Source organism: Oncorhynchus gorbuscha, linkage group LG02 (genome assembly GCF_021184085.1).
Source record: "Oncorhynchus gorbuscha isolate QuinsamMale2020 ecotype Even-year linkage group LG02, OgorEven_v1.0, whole genome shotgun sequence".
Classification (NCBI taxonomy): Eukaryota; Metazoa; Chordata; class Actinopteri; order Salmoniformes; family Salmonidae; genus Oncorhynchus; species Oncorhynchus gorbuscha.
This window is the reverse complement of record NC_060174.1, coordinates 8,296,234-8,313,706: the sequence shown is the minus strand read 5'-3', so window position 1 is coordinate 8,313,706 and position 17,473 is coordinate 8,296,234. Positions and strand designations below refer to the sequence as shown.

Below are 17,473 nucleotides of genomic sequence, written 5' to 3'. Positions count from 1 at the left end.
GTTACAGGGCCTGACTGTAAATACAGCTACACTGGAAGGTTACAGGGCCTGACTGTAAATACAGCTACACTGGGAGGTTACAGGGCCTGACTAACTACAGCTACACTGGAGAATACAGGGCCTGACTAACTACAGCTACACTGGAGAATACAGGGCCTGACTGTAAATACAGCTACACTGGGAGGTTACAGGGCCTGACTGTAGATACAGCTACACTGGGAGGTTACAGGGCCTGACTAACTACAGCTACACTGAGAGGTTACAGGGCCTGACTGTAAATACAGCTACACTGGGAGGTTACAGGGCCTGACTGTAAATACAGCTACACTGGAGGTTACAGGGCCTGACTGTAACTACAGCTACACTGAGAGGTTACAGGGCCTGACTAACTACAGCTACACTGGAGGTTACAGGGCCTGACTGTAAATACAGCTACACTGGAGGTTACAGGGCCTGACTGTAACTACAGCTACACTGAGAGGTTACAGGGCCTGACTGTAAATACAGCTACACTGGGAGGTTACAGGGCCTGACTGTAACTACAGCTACACTGGGAGGTTACAGGGCCTGACTGTAACTACAGCTACACTGGGAGGTTACAGTGCCTGACTGTAACTAGAGCTACACTGGGAGGTTACAGGGCCTGGGTTGGCTGACTAAAGTTTACTGTAGCAAATTGGAATCTCTAGCTAGTTAACTGTGTAAGCTAGTTAGCTGTGTGGGCTAGTTAGCTATGTAAGTGTTAGGTGTGTAAAGTGGAGTTAGCTAGTTAGCTGTGTAAGATAGTTAGCTGTGTAGACTAGTTAGCTAGTTACCTGCTTGACAGATTTCTCTTCCCATGTCAGCAAAACTGTTAGGAATTGTTGTAGTAGAGATTCCATTTCTGGACACAAACCAAAAAGGCCTGACAAGAGATCAGAAAACCTCCGGACCGGGCTCAGCAACCTCTCACGTCAGTAGAGCTAAGCATCCCTCCTTTCATCCCTGGGCAGAATTGTCTAGCTCTGCACCATTATCTTCCCGAATGTTAATCCTCCTTAAAACATGACATGACACGGGATTGCTGAGTTACAATTCAAATGACGTAAACTCTTTCAAACTACTTCCTGAGTAGACCCACTGTATCTTTTGTGTATCGAACTGTGCGGTGTCCATACTAGGATTGAGGCCGTCCTAATATGGACACCGTTGTTAACAGTTGATGTTACTCTTCAATAACACAGACCCCAAAGCAAATCAAGGGGATGAAAAATAGGTTTATTCTTATTCAGAGGACGAATCATGCGAAGAGGTAGATGGTAGATGTTCATTCTCCCCTGTCCTCGGTGATGCTTTCCTGTGGTTCTCTCCACAGAACAAATGTGGATGTAGTTTATAACCCAGCCCTAGCCTGTGGTTGACCAATTAGAATTCCTTGCAATAAAACCTGGGCCAATGGCAAAATACAAAGTATCCTATTTCAGGCTCACTGTATAGACAAATTCCCCCAATGTCTCTGACCCATTGCTCATTAATCCCCTATTACACTATTTCCATTGATCTAGTACTCTATGGACTTCTCGTCCTCTACGTTGTGTATTTATCGTCGAAATATTCCTACACCGTATAACTATTCTTACACCGTATTCACCTAGTAAGAAACCCTTCGGGAAAGTGCAATGGTTGTCCATTGATGAGTTGTAAGCGATAAGCGATCAAAAGAGATATCGTTACAAGAAGAAATAGACAAAAAAATAGACAAAAAAAATGGACTATGGCGAAGAGCAGAGCGTGTTACTCAAATTGAGCAATGTACTTGATCTACAGCAGTTGATCGTCAATTCAATATGACTTGTAGGCTATAATGCATGTAATAAGAGTGAAAAGCTAGATTCAGACTGGACATTTAGGCTGTGTGTGAGTGAGTGAGTGAGTGAGTGAGTGAGTGAGTGAGTGAGTGAGTGAGTGAGTGAGTGAGTGAGTGAGTGAGTGAGTGAGTGAGTGAGTGAGTGAGTGAGTGAGTGAGTGAGACCCCAAAGCAAACTGCTCTATACCTCGGGTCTGTTTCTAAAGGCATGCCACAAACTGTACTGTTGTGTGTGTTGTGTGACCATAAGTGTGTGTGAGCAGCAGATTTGTGTACATCGTAGTGAGTAATGCAACATGTCTGTGGGTGTGTGTGGGCAGGCAGCGGCTGCAATCTGGAGTGCTTTGTCTTCAGATGTGTGAGTCCATCACAGGATCAAATAAATTCAAAGAAAAAGAACGAGAGAGAGAGCTGCATTGCCGAGAGCTTCTGTTTGGCAGACCAGCAGAAAATGGAATCAAATCTGAACACAACATTATCCCTTACATGAGAGGTCATAGCATCACACAGCAGATAAGGACAACAGAACTCCGCCATCTCAAAAACAACACAATTTCACTAAATACTGTAAGGTACGTCTTATAGAAAAGACCGCCTTCACATTATTTTGTGACGCAAAGAATGACCACAGGTGAATGACCACAGGTGAATGACCACAGGTGAATGACCACAGGTGAATGACCACAGGTGAATGACCACAGGTGACCAGGTAGGCTAGATTTCCAATGTGGGTGTGTCAAATCGGAGGGCCTGTTGTCCGGACCTCTGGCAGTCTATGGGGGTGCCACAGGGTTCAATTCTCGGGCTGACCTTTTTCTCTGTATATATCAATGATGTAGCTCTTGCTGCTGGTGATTCTCTGATCCACCTCTACGCAGACAACACCATTCTGTATACTTCTGGCCCTTCTTTGGACACTGTGCTAACAAACCTCCAGACAAGCTTCAATGTCATTACAACTCTCCTTCCGTGGCCTCCAACTGTTCTTAAACGCTAGTAAAACTAAATGTATGCTCTTCAACCGATCGCTGTCCGCACCTGCCCACCTGTCACTACTCTGGAAGGTATTTGTAGTTGTCCACATATTCTAGGTGCCTGGTTAGATTGTAAACTCTCCTTCCAGAGTCACATTAAGCATCTCCAATCTAAAATGATATCTAGAATCGGCTTCCTATTTTGCAACAAAGCCTCCTTCACTCATGCTGCCAAACATACCCTCATAAAACTGACTATCCTACCGATCCATGACTTCGGCGATGTCATTTACAAAATAGCCTCCAACACACTATTCAGCAAATTGGATGCAGTCTATCACAGTGCCAACTGTTTTGTCACCAAAGCTCCATATACTACCCACCACTGCAACCTGTATGTTCTCGTTGGCTGGCCCTCACTACATATTCGTCACCAAACCCACTGGCTCCAGGTCATCTATAAGTCTTTTCTAGGTAAAGCCCTGCCTTATCTCATCTCACTGGTCACCATAGCAGCACCCAACCGTAGCACGCGCTCCAGCAGATATATTTCCAGCAGGTATATTTCACAGGTCACCCCCGAAGCCAATTCCTCCTTAGGTCGCCTTTCTGCTGCCAATGACTGGAATGAATTGCAAAAATCACTGAAGCTGGAAACTCATATCTCCCCACTAACTTCAAGCACCAGCTGTCAGAGCAGCTCACAGATCACTGCACCTGTACATAGCCCATCTGTAAATAGCCCATCAAACTACCTCATCCCCATACTGTTATATATTTTGCCTCTTTGAACCCCAGTATCTCTACTTGCACATTCATCTTCTGCACATCTATCACTCCAGTGTTCAATTGCTATACTGTAATTATTTTGCCACTATGGCATAATTATTGCCTTACCCCCCTTATCCTACCTCATTTGCACACACTGTATATAGACTTTTAAAAAATGGTATTATTGACTGGGTTTGTAACTCTGTTGTTGTTTGTGTCGCACTGCTTTGCTTAATATTGGCCAAGTCGCAGTTGTACATGAGAACTTGTTCTCAATTAGCCTACCTGGTTAAATAAAAGGTGAAATAAAAAAAATAGATTTTAAAAAATGATCCTCTTCTTCATTGCACTGATCTGAATGAAGTGACCAGGGAAATGATGAGCTTTCACTATATTGTTTTTCACCGGGCAACTTTTGTCAAGTCTTCCAATCAGTGCAGATGAATGGATTGTCTTCAAGTTTGGCACATCTTACCCACCCAATATGTGGTATATTACCTGTTAAAATATAAGGTTGTTCATAAACTCCGCAAAAAAAGAAACGCCCCTTTTTCAGGACCCTGTCTTTCCAAATAACTTCACAGATCTTCACTGTAAAGGGATTAAACACTGTTTCCCATGCTTGTTCAATGAACCATAAACAACTAATGAACATGCACATGTGGAACGGTCATTAAGACACTAATAGCTTACAGACGGTAGGTAATTAAGGTCACAGTTATGAATACTTAGGACACTAAAGAGGCCTTTCTACTGACTGAAAAACACCAAAAGAAAGATGCCCAGGGTCCCTGTTCATCTCTGTGAACGAGTCTTAGGCACGCTGCAAGGAGGCATGAGGACTGCAGATGTGGCCAGGGCAATAAATTGCAATGTCCGTACTGTGAGACGCCTAGGACAGCACTACAGGGAGACAGGATGGACAGCTGATCATCCGCGCAGTGGCAGACCATGTGTAACAACACCTGCACAGGATCGGTACATCCAAACATCACACCTGTGGGACAGGTACAGGATGGCAACAACAACTACCTGAACACACCAGGAATGCACAATCCCTCCATCAGTACTCAGACTGTCTGCAATAGGCTGAGAGAGGCTGGACTGAGGGCTTGTAGGCCTGTTGTAAGGCAGATCCTCACCAGACATCACCGGCAACAATGTTGCCTATGGGCACAAACCCACCGTCACTAGACCAGACAGGACTGGCAAAAAGCGCTCTTCACTGACGAGTCGCGGTTTTGTCTTACCAGGGGTGATGGTCGGGTTTGCGTTTATCGTTGAAGGAATGAGCGTTACACCGAGGCCTGTACTCTGGAGAGGGATTGATTTGGAGGTGGAGGATCCGTCCCGGTGTGTCACAGCATCATCGGACTGAGCTTGTTGTCATTGCAGGCAATCAACCCTGTGCGTTACAGGGAAGAAATCCACCTCCCTCATGCGGTACCCTTCCTGCAGGCTCATCCTCCAGCATGACAATGCCAGCAGGTATACTGCAAGACAGGAATGTCAGTGTTCTGCCATGGCCATCGAAGAGCCCGGATCTCAATCCTATTGAGCACGTCTGGGACCTGTTGGATCGGAGGGTGAGGGCTAGGGCCCTTCCCCCCCAGGGATGTCTGGGACCTGTTGGATCAGAGGGTGAGGGCTAGGGCCCTTCCCCCCCAGGGATGTCTGAGACTCGTTGGATCAGAGGGTGAGGGCTAGGGCCCTTCCCCCCCAGGGATGTCTGAGACTCGTTGGATCAGAGGGTGAGGGCTAGGGCCCTTCCCCCCCAGGGATGTCTGGGACCTGTTGGATCAGAGGGTGAGGGCTAGGGCCATTCCCCCCAGGGATGTCCAGGAACTTGCAGGTGCCTTGGTGGAAGAGTGGGGTAACATCTCACAGCAAGTACTGGCAAATCTGGTGCAGTCCATGAAGAGGAGATGCACTGCAGTACTTAATGCAGCTGGTGGCCACACCAGATACTGACTGTTACTTTTGATTTTGACCCCCTTTTGTTCAGGGACACATCATTCCATTTCTGTTAGTCACATGTCTATGGAACTTGTTCAGTTTGTCTCAGTTGTTGAATCTTGTGTTCATACAAATATTTACACATGTTAAGTTTGCTGAAAATAAAAACGCAGTTGACAGTGAGAGGACGTTTCTTTTTTTTGTGCTGAGTTTATGATCCTCTTTCAAACACTCTTATATACCACGTTCTTACAGGTATACCCATTTCATACATGTCAGTGGGTAACTGGAATATTAGAAGGGGTGGGGATGTTGTTAAACCATGGGGACTGTTTCACATTTCAGATTAGGGAGTAGTTAAACAATGAAAGTCTTAATCAATGTACCTGTGAAAAAAAAACTGAACCATTCACACAGACCAGAAACCTGTATCTTGTTAGAGGGTCTGTAATCATGTGTAAGCAGGTTTAATTTTCTTCTTTCTTTTTTTAAAACCACCCTTTTCAGATATACAAAAAAAGCAGGCAAAAAGAAGCGGGCATGATAAATTAGTGGGATTTCGGTCTGTGTATGAAAGAGATACTAGAGACTGCGAAAACCCGTCTTTCATATCAGCTCTCCACAAAGCCACATCTTCAAACACACTCTCACTGCAGCCACTCACCTTTAAAATCCTTCACAATGAAACATCCCATGGGCTGCGTTTAGACAGGCAATTCTGATATTTCTTTTCACTACTTTTGACCAATCACTTCAGATCTTTTTCAAAGCTGATATGATTGGTAAAAAAAAAGATCAGAATTGGGCTGCTTGTGCAAACACAGCCAATGTCCCACAGTAGACATAGATAAAGACTGACCCGTGTTGTTGTTGTCTAAGACTGCATTGATTTGCCGCAACTATTCAATCAATAAAGATAACAGTTATGAAAGTTGTATTGTGAATTTTGTTTTGTATTTAAAAACGCCACTTTAAATGTGTACATGACACTGCAACAAAATGTCCCCATGGGGACAACAAAGTCAGTAAGTATGAACTGATTGACTTTGAGATAGGGTGTTACCGCAGAAATCTCCTTTCAAAAGTGATTATTTTGTTCTAACCAACATGTCCAAAGTGGAGGGAGTTGTCACTTGTTTTACAGATCAGCAGGCCCCTGATCACCGTGCTTCAATAACACTACCGGTCAAACATTTAAAAAATAATAAAACATCTTTATTTGTACTATTTTCTACACTGTAGAATAAGAGTGAAGACATCACAACTATGGCGGTCCCCATGAGAGCCAGTTTCAGCGTAGTGCTTGGTGGTTCTTGCGACTGCACTCAAATAAAATAAAAACTTTCAAAGTCCATGAAATGTTCCGTATTGACTGACCTTCATGTGTTAAAGTAACACTGGATTGTCGTTTCTCTTTGCTTATTTGACCTGTTCTTGATATAATATGGACTTAACCCTATTTGGTAAAAGACTATCTTCTGTATACCACCCCTACCTTGTCACAACACAACCGATTGGCTCAAACGCATTAAGAAGGAAAGAAATTCCATAATTGAACTTCTAACAAGGCACACCTGTTAATTGAAATGCATTCCAGGTGACTCATGAAGCTGGTTGAGAGAATACCTAGAGTGTGCAAAACTGTCATCAAGACAAAGGGTGGCTAATTTGAAGAATCTCAAATAAACAAATCCAAATATATTTTATAAACACCTTTTTTTGGTTACTACACGATTCCATGTGTTATTTCATAGATTTGATGTCTTCACTATTATTCTACAATTTCTAAAATGTAGAAAATAGTAACAAATTAAATAAAACCCTTGAATGAGTAGGTGTTCTAAAACTTTTGACCCGTAGTGTCACCGCCATTTTCACTCATTTATAAATGGTTCCTTTAAGGGTGCACTAGTTCATAGAGCCCACTGATTACACAGTGGAGGATGATGACTCATTCCTGGGCACTGAATCCATGACATCTCTGCAGCACTAACATGTGGTCTCTGATTGTGACAACCACAGCAGCTAATCATGCAGAGAAGGACGAGAGGAGCGGAGGCCTACTCAACGGATGAGAGGGAGGGAGGAGCGGAGAGACGAGAAGAAAAGAGAACAGAAGGGAAGGACGGAGGACTTTCACAATCCTTTCACACTTCTCTTTAAATCACGTTTTTGGAGGACCTGCTCACTGACTTGTACAAGATCACTCCATGGCCAACTGGACCGAAAGTGAACCAAAGAAGAATATGGCAAAGATTACGCCATAGAAGAGACGGTGAGCATGACATGAAGCAGGATCAGGACAATTATACAGTATGGAAGATAGTCACCTAGAGGCGGCAGGGTAGCCTAGTGGTTAGAGCATTGAACTAGTAACCGAAAGGTTGCATGTTCAAATCCCCGAGCTGACAAGGTACACAATCTGTCGTTCTGCCCCTGAACAGGCAGTTAACCCACAGTTCCTCGGCCGTCATTGAAAATAAGAATTTGTTCTTAACTGACTTGCCTAGTAAAATAAAGGTAAAATAAAAAAATAAAAAAATTAAATATCACAGAAGAGAAATGGAAATATGTAGATGGATACATACAGTGTGGGGGCTGATTCATTTCAGTGTAGAAATGCTTCTTGGTATAATTTTTCTATTTTTATTTGATTCTACTGTGGAACACGGAAACTGTTGTGTAATGAGGACACAGAACACGTTGTGACACTCAGTTGTCAAACGTACTGTACTAAAACCATTGGAAATGCTTTACACAGCACACCGTGAAAAACACGAGTATCCTTATCACTATACAGTGCATTCGGAAAGTATTCAGACCCCTTGACATTTCCACATTTTGTTACATTAAAGCCTTTCCTCATCAATCTACACTCCCTATAATGAAAAAGCGGGAAAAGTTTAGAAAAGTTTAGAAAAGTGTGCATATTTATTCAAAATAAAAAACAGAAATACCTTATTTACATAAGTATTCAGACCCTTTGCTATGAGACTTGAAATTGAGCTCAGGTGCATCCTGTTTCCATTGATCATCCTTGAGATGTTTCTACAACTTGATTGGAGTCCACCTCTGGTAAATTCAATTGATTGGTCATGATTTTGAAAGCTGTCTATATAAAAGGTCCCACAGTTGACAGCGCATGTCAGAGCAAAAACCAAGCCATGAGGTCGAAGGAACCGTAGAGCTCCGAGACAGGTTTGTGTCGAGGCACAGATCTGAGGAAGGGTACCAAAAAATGTCTGCAGCATTGAAGGTCCCCAAGAACACAGTGGCCTCCATCATTCTAAAATGGAAGAAGTTTGGAACCACCAAGAATCTTCCTAGAGCTGGCCACCCAGCCAAACTGAGCAATCGGGGGAGAAGTGCTTTGGTCAGAGAGGTGACCAAGAACCCAATGGTCACTCTGACAGAGTTCCTGTGGAGATGGGAGAACCTTCCAGAAGGACAACCATATCTGAAGCACTCTACCAAATCAGGCTCATTAAAAAAAAGGCACATGACAGCCCGCTTGCAGTTTGCCAAAAGGCACCTAAAGGACTCTGACCATGAGAAACAAGATTATCTGGTCTGATGAAACTTCTTTGGCCTGAATGCCAAGCATCAAGTCGGGAAGAAACCTGGCACCATCCCTATTGTGAAGCATGGGGGTGGCAGGTGAAGCATGGGGGTGGCAGCATCATGCTGTGCTGATGTTTTTCAGTGGCAGGGACTGGGAGACTAGTCAGGATTGAGGGGAGAAAAAAACAGAGCAATGTACAAAGAGATGCTTGATGAAAACCTGCTCCAGGGCGCTTAGACTGGGGCGAAGGTTCATCTTCCAACGACCCTAAGCACACAAAGTCAACGCAGGAGTGGCTTCGGGACAAGTCTCTGAATGACCTTGAGTGGCCCAGCCAGAGACCGGACATCTCTGGAGACACCTGAAAATAGCTGTGCAGCGATGCTCCCCATCCAACCTGACAGAGCTTGAGGGGATTTGCAGAGAAGCGTCCTAATCACTGACAAAGTGAAAAGGTGGTTTTTAATTTATTTCACTTTTATTTAACCAGGAAGGCCAGTGGAGAACAAGTTCTCAATTACAACTGTGACCTGGCCAAGATAAAGCAAAGCAGTACGACAATAACAGAGTTACACATGGAATAAACAAGCGTACAGTCAATAACAATAGACAAATCTATGTACTGTGTGTGCAAATGTAGAAGTGTAGGGAGTTAGGCAATAAATAGGCCATAGAGGAAAGGCGGCCAAAGGAAGTGTTGGCTTTGGGGATGACCAGTGAAATATATCTGCTGGAGCGCGTGCTACGAGTGGGTGCTGCTACAGTGACCAGTCAGCTAAGATAAGGCGGGGCTTTACCTAGCAAAGACTTATAGATGACCTGGAGCCAGTGGGTTTGGTGACAAGTATGAAGCGAGGGCCAGCCAACGAGAGCATACAGGTTGCAGTGGTGGGTAGTATATGGGGCTTTGGTGACAAAACAGATGGCACAGTGATAGACTGCGTCCAATTTGTTGAGTAGAGTGTTGGAGGCTATTTTGTAAATGACATCGCTGAAGTCGAGGATCGGTAGGATAGTCAGTTTTATGAGAATAAGGAGGCTTTGTTGCAAAATAGGAAGCCAATTCTTTATTTAATTTTGCATTGGAGATGCTTAATGTGAGTCTGGAAGGAGAGTTTACAGTCTAACCAGACACATAGGTGTTTGTAATTTTCTATATATTCTAAGTCAGAACCGTCCAGAGTTGTGATGTTAGTCGAGCCGAAGGGTGCGGGCAGCAATCGGTTGAAGAGCATGCATTTAGTTTTCCTAGCATTTAAAAGCAGTTGGAGGCCACGGAAGGAGTGTTGTATGGCGTTGAAGCTCGTTTGCAGGTTTGTTAGCACCAAAGACGCGCCAGATGTATACAGAATGGATATACAGAGAAAAGAGTTGGCCCGAGAATTGAACCCTGTGGCACTCCCAAAGAGACTGCCCGGAGGTCCGGCCAACAGGCCCTCCGATTTGACACACTGAACTCTATTAGAGAAGTAGTTGGTGAACCAGGCAAGGCAGTCATTTTAGAAGCCAAGGCTATTGAGTCGGTCCATAAGAATGCGGTGATTGACAGAGTCGAAAGCCTTGGCCAGGTCAATGAAGACGGCTGTACAGTAAAGTATTTTATAGATGGTGGTTATGATATTGTTTAGGACCTTGAGCGTGGCTGAGGTGCACCCATGACCAGCTTGGAAACCAGATTGCATAGTGGAGAAGGTACGGTGGGATTCGAAATGGTCAATGATCTGTTTGTTAACTTGGCTTTCAAAGACTTAAGAAAGGCAGGGCAGGATGGATATAGGTCTGTAACAGTTTGGGTCCAGGGTGTCTCCCCCTTTGAAGAGGGGGATGACTGCGGCAGCTTTCCAATCCTTGGGGATCTCAGACGATATGAAAGAGAGGTTGAACAGGCTGGTATTAGGGGTTGCGACAATGGCAGCGGATAGTTTCAGAAATAGAGGGTCCAGATTGTCAAGCCCAGCCGATTTGTACGGGTCCAGGTTTTGCAGCTCTTTCAGAGCATCTGCTATCTGGATTTGGGTAAAGGAGAACCTGGAAAGGCTTGGGCGAGTAGGTGCGGGGGGAGGGCTGTTGGCCGAGGTTGGAGTAGCCAGGAGGAAGACACTGCCAGCCGTTGAGAAATGCTTGTTGAGATTTTCGATCATCATGGATTTATCGGTGGTGACCGTGTTACCTAGCCTCAGTGCAGTGGGCAGCTGGGAGGAGGTGCTCTTGTTCTCCATGGACTTTAGTGTCCCAGAACATTTTGGAGTTGGAAGATAAATCTATAACAGTTTGGCTCTAGAGCGTATGCCCCTTTGAAGAGGGGGGTGACCACGGCAACTTTCCAATCTATTGCTTCAACAAAGTACTGAGTAAAGGGTCTGAATACTTATGTAAATGTAATATTTCAGTTTAAAATGTTCAATACATTTGCAAACAATTGTAAAAACTGTTTTTGCTAAATTTAATCAATTTTAGAAGAAGGCTGTAATGTAACAAAATGTGGAAAAAGTCTAGGGGTCTCAATACTTTCCGAATGCACTGTACATGCATATGGCTGAGCAACACGCTCTGCAACACCCCATGTCCCCCAGTCAAGCAGTGAATTTCAAAACACAGACCACAAACACTAGGGAAGTTTTCCAATGCCTCACGAAAGAAGGCTATATGAATATCCCTTTGAGCATGGTGAAGTAATGAATTACACTTTGTATGGTGTATCAATACACCCAGTCACTACAAAGATACAGGGGTCCTTCCTAACTCAGTTGGCGTAGAAGAAGGAAACTGCTCAGGGATTTCCCCATGAGGCCAATGGTGACTTTAAAAACAGCCATTTTCAAGTCTTGCCACAGATTTTTAAACAGATTTTCAAGTCAAAACTGTAACTAAGACATTTAATCTTTTCATTTTGTATTCATGTGTTAAATGGAAGCATAATTCCAAAGTAACATTACGAGGTATTGTGTGTAGGCCAGTGACACAAAATATAAATTCGATCCATTTTAAAAATTTAGTAACAACAAAACAATTTTGAAAGAGTAAAGGGTTGTGAATCATTTCTGAAGGCATCTACAGTATAAACATATATACATACAGTACCAGTCAAAAGCTTGGACACACCTACTCATCCAAAGGTTTTCTTTATTGATTCCATATGTGTTATTTCAGTCTTGATGTCTTCACTATTATTCTACAATGTAGAAAATAGTAAAAATAAAACTCTTGAATGAGTAGGTGTTCTAAAACTTTTGACTGGTACTGGTACTGTACAATCAGTATATGTTTTTTGACTAGATAACGTTTATTGTACTTACATGGCAGTCTTCATCCATAACTGTCATTTACACAGTAATTGTGCCCTAATCTCTACTAAATGTCATACTGTTAGCAGTCGATAGTGACTGGTATTAGGACAGCAATACAAGCGAAACGCAACAGAATTATGGTTGACAATTACTTCTGCAAATAGTCAACGAGGAGAGGGTAGAGTAAACAAAATGTCAATCAGTGAAAAACTAGGAATTTGAACAACTGCCTCATTTGCATATTCAATTAAAATAAAAACATTGTACCAAAAGAAGATTGACGTTGCGACACACTGTTTGATGATCATGCCTCAATCCAAAACCAATCAGGTGAAAAAGGCCTCCTATTGTGACTGAGACATGGCATAATGATTGCTTCTCATTTCAACTCGATAGGGCTGCCTTGCCCAGCCTAGTCATTTCTGTCCCGAGACAGCCTACAGGTCTGTGTAAGGTGGCACCGGCAGACATGGAAGCTCTGCTTCTCATGCCTATGCAACTTTGTATTATGTTTTTTTTTGTGTGTTTTATTTATTATTATTAGCCCAGAATGTTTTTTGTGTTATTACAGAAATAACTTCTGGGTTACGGAAATAACTTCTGGATATCAGGTAACTCACCAGCATTACGAAATACGACTTTCACGAATTGGATCGTTTGTTCGTACCCTCCGGGGCAACTGAAATTTTCCCGAGGCTGCTCCAAGACACCACCGGCCAGGAAGAGGTATTCAAAGTGGACTTCTAGTCTGACTCAGGAGCCGTGCACACCATCCACCGCTTCCGAGTATATTACTCGCTAATGTTCAGTCTCTGGATAATAAAGTAGACGAGCTCAGGGCGAGGATCTCCTTCCAGAGAGACATCAGGGACTGTAACATACTCCGTTTCATGGAATCATGGCTCTCTCTGGATATACTGTCCCCGTCCATACAGCCAGCTGGGTTCTCAGTACATCGCGCAGACAGGAATAAAGCTCTCTGGGAAGAAGAAAGGCGATGGTGTATGTTTCATGATTAACTACTCATGGTGTGATTGTGATAACATACAGAGACTCAAGTCCTGTTGTTCACCCGACTTAGAATACCTAACAATCAAAGGTATTACCTCCCAAGAGAATTCTCTTGGGTTATAGTCACAGCCGTGTATATTCCCCCTCAAGCTGATACCATGGCGGCACTCAAGGAACTACACTGGACTTTTTGCAAAGTGGAAACCACATGTCCTGAGGTCGCATTTATTGTAGCTGGGGATTTTTACAATGCAAATTTGAGAAAAACACTACTGAAGTTCTATCAACACACTGTATACTGGCTCTGGAAAAACTCTCGATCACTGTTACTCCACCTTCCGGGATGGCTACAAAGCCCCCCACTCCCCCCCACCCCCACCCTTCCTTCGGCAAATCAGATCATGACTCCATTTTGCTCCTCCCTTCCTATAGGTAGAAACTCAAGGAAGTACCCGTGCTAAAGGTCTATTCAACAACGTCAGTACAGGCAAAACATCAGTGCAGAGACTAAGTGGAGTCACAAATCAATGGCTCAGACACGAGACGTATATGGCAGGGTCTACAGACAATCACAAAGGGAAAACCAGCCATGTCGCAGACACCGAGGACTTGTTCACGGACAAGCTAAACACCTTCTTTGCTCGCTTTGAGGATAACACAGTGCCACCGTTGTGGCCTGCTCCCAGGGACTGTGGGCTATCGTTCTCTGTGGCCTATGTGAGTAAGACATTTAAGCGTGTTAACCCTCGCAAGGCTGTTGGCCCAGATGACATCTCGAGCCGCGTCCTCAGCATATGCGCAGACCAGCTGGCTGGAGTGTTTACGGACATATTCAATCTCTCCCTGTCCCAGTCTGTTTTCTCCACTTGCTTTAAGAAAAGGTAACTGAACAAAATGACTATCGCCCCGTAGCACTCACTTCTGTCATCATGAAGTGCTTTGAGAGGCTAGTTATCACCTCTACCTTACCGGACACCCTAGACGCACTTTTGCTTACCGCCCCAATAGATCCAGAGATGATGCAATTGCCATCGCACTGCCTGTTCCCATCTGGACAAGAGGAATACCTATGTAAGAATGCTGTTCATTGACTACAGCTCAGCCTTTAACACCATAGTACCCTACAAGCTCATGATTAAGCTCGTGGCCCTGGATCTGAACCCCGCCCTGTGCAACTGGGTCCTGGAGTTGCTGACGGGCCACTCCCAGATGGTAAAGGTAGGAAACAACACCTCCACTTTGCTGATCCTCAACACAGTGGCCCCACAAGGGTGCTTGCTCAGCCCACTCCTGTACTCGCTGTTCACCCATGACTGCGTAGCCACACACGCCTCCAACACAATCATCAAGTTTGCAGACGACACAACAGTAATAGGCCTGATTATCAGCAATGACAAGACAGCCTACAGGGAGGAGGTGAGGGCTCTGGCAGAGTGGTGCCAGGAAAATAACCTCTCCCTCAACGTCACCAAAACAAAGGGGCTGATCGCGGACTTCAGGAAACAGCAGAGGGAGCACACCCATATCCACATCGACAGGGCCGCAGTGGAGAAGGTGGAAAGCTTCAAGTTCCAAATATACCCCGTTCCCTATTCCCCCGTTTGACCAAAGCCTCATGGAGAAAGGCTGAAAGATAAAACAGGGGAATAGAGAGGAAGAGTAGTAGAGATACAAACAGCAACTACTTACTTAGACGAGACGACAAGACCAGACAGAGACAGACAGACGGTCCACCCCAAAAAATAGTGGGCTGATTTCAAAACGATGTGGGTACTGGGCATTAACATTCTCATGCTTATGAGGGTATTCTGATTAGGCCAGGGTAGTTTCAAGTAATTCCGGTAAAACCCCTACCAATCAAATCCTGCAGGTGGAGACTGCTTCAATAAAACAAGGAGAAGACCTAGGCTATAGAGAAATACAGAGATGAGAGAGACAGATGCAGATAGCAAGACAAAGAGAGAGATATCCACTAAAAGACACTAAAACAGACTGAAAGAAGTCACACAAAAAACATGGAGGGAGAGAGATCCACAGCCACACACTATCCCTCAACCCAACCCCTCTCTCTTACCATCTGTAGGGGCCTCTTGCGGAGGTCTCTCTCAGTAACAAGACCCACAGCCACACACTATCCCCCAACCCAACCCCTCTCCCTTACCATCTTTTTAAAATTTTATTCATTTTACCTTTATTTAACGAGGCAAGTCAGTTAAGAACAAATTCTTATTTTCAATGACGGCCTAGGAACAGTGGGTTAACTGCCTGTTCAGGGGCAGAACGACAGATTTGTACCTTGTCAGCTCGGGGATTTGAACTTGCAACCTTTCAGTTTCTAGTCCAACACTCTAACCCATAGACTATCCTGCCATACCATCTGTAGGGGCCTCTTGCGGAGGTCTCTCTCAGTAACAAGACCCACAGCCACACACTATCCCTCAACCCAACCCCTCTCTCTCTTACCATCTGTAGGGGCCTCTTGCGGAGGTCTCTCTCAGTAACCAGACCCACAGCCACACACTATCCCCCAACCCAACCCCTCTCCCTTACCATCTGTAGGGGCCTCTTGCGGAGGTCTCTCTCAGTAACCAGCCTTGTCTGGTCTGTGACGTGGAGTCCCTTCTGGGCCAGGGCCTGGATGACAGCATCGTGACCAACCAGGGGCTGGGTGACAGCATCGTGACCTCCACTTGTCAGGATGAGGCTCCCGGCTCTGCAGTAGAGCTCAGCAGACAGCAGTAGGCTGACTACTGCAGGCTTCAGATGTTCCTGTTCATACTGGTCTGTGTAGAAGGGCTCCTTCAGGTCGGTCGGGACACTGTCTGTTTAGGAGGGAGAGGTAGAGAGGTCAAAAGAGAGAATATGCTTTGGCCCATACTACATTTTTCTAAGTCAAGAGTGAATCGGTGAATATACCATTTGCTCCCAGGAAAAATGTATAATTAACTTTCTAAATGTTGTAATGCAAAAGGGAATCATGCGCAGTAGTTAACCGTTAACTAGACAACCGTTCCACTCCTAAAACCAGCTCATAGTACCTGATACAGTGTTGTTGTTCCTGATATAAACAAGATTAGGGTGTCAATATAGTATTGAACAAGTCAACACGACTGATAGTAATTGAGTCTACTTCATTGTTTCCTCATCCAAAAGACATGGTGGTTATATCCATTATGAAATACACTATGGATGAACTGCAATGTGTGTTACCATGGAAACTACAGTAGGAAAGGAACCTGATCAGAGTGTGTATATATATATATATATATATATTAGTTCAAAAATGTATTTCTTCCTTGTGAGACTTTCACAGGGTGTTGAGAAAATGAGGACGGTATAAAGACCAGAGACTCTGTATCCACAAAACAACAAGCTATAAAACAACCTGATTTTCACACCACTCAAGGAGCTGCACGTTAAGAGTGTGGCTGAAAGTAGATTGATTCCTTCACGATGTAACACTCTGCCGCGCACACACACACGGAGCAGATGGGTGTTCATTATGATCGGTAAAGACACAGTAAGAGGGAACTTCTCAGCTTCACACCCTTCATCCACCCTCACACCACTCTGGGGATCATATTAGACAGGCCAAGTCAGCAGCTCATATCAGAGACACGCTATCTCATTAACAACAAGGTCACCAAAGGGTACTTGAGGTAGAAGTTGCTATTAATTGCAGATCTAGGATCAGATTACCAACAGTCCTTACCTAAACCTTTAGCGGGATGAAGAATTAATCTGACCCTGTTTCAGTGTCATTTTAGCAAGCCAGATTTTTCTGAAATCGTTTTTTTAGTAGTTCGAAGATGAGCATTCCTGAAACATTATTTTGTTGACATTTATTATGATTTCTGAGAAATTGATTGCACCCAAATTGGCACTTTCAATGTACATCATTTATATCATATTCAAATAATTCAATTAATTACATCGTATTCCAAAAAATTCAGCGATGAGCAAATTTGAGGTCTGCAGTAGCCAAGTAGGCTACTGTGGCTATTTGATCATAATGTAGGCCTACCAGAGTGACTGAAAATGTTGTGTTGTTTGATACAATAAAACA

The 17,473-nt window shown here is 44.1% G+C and overlaps 1 protein-coding gene across 2 annotated transcripts in view; it reads right to left on the bottom strand.

The window, feature by feature from the left end:
• Nucleotides 1-17,473, bottom strand: part of LOC123996693 (calmodulin-regulated spectrin-associated protein 2-like) — a 99,040-nt gene that overhangs the window by 69,066 nt on the left and 12,501 nt on the right. For both annotated transcript variants that reach the window (XM_046300298.1, XM_046300307.1), the window contains exon 2: nucleotides 15,958-16,229. In XM_046300298.1, the coding sequence (XP_046156254.1) occupies nucleotides 15,958-16,229 (272 nt within the window). The remainder of the gene's footprint in view (nucleotides 1-15,957; nucleotides 16,230-17,473) is intronic.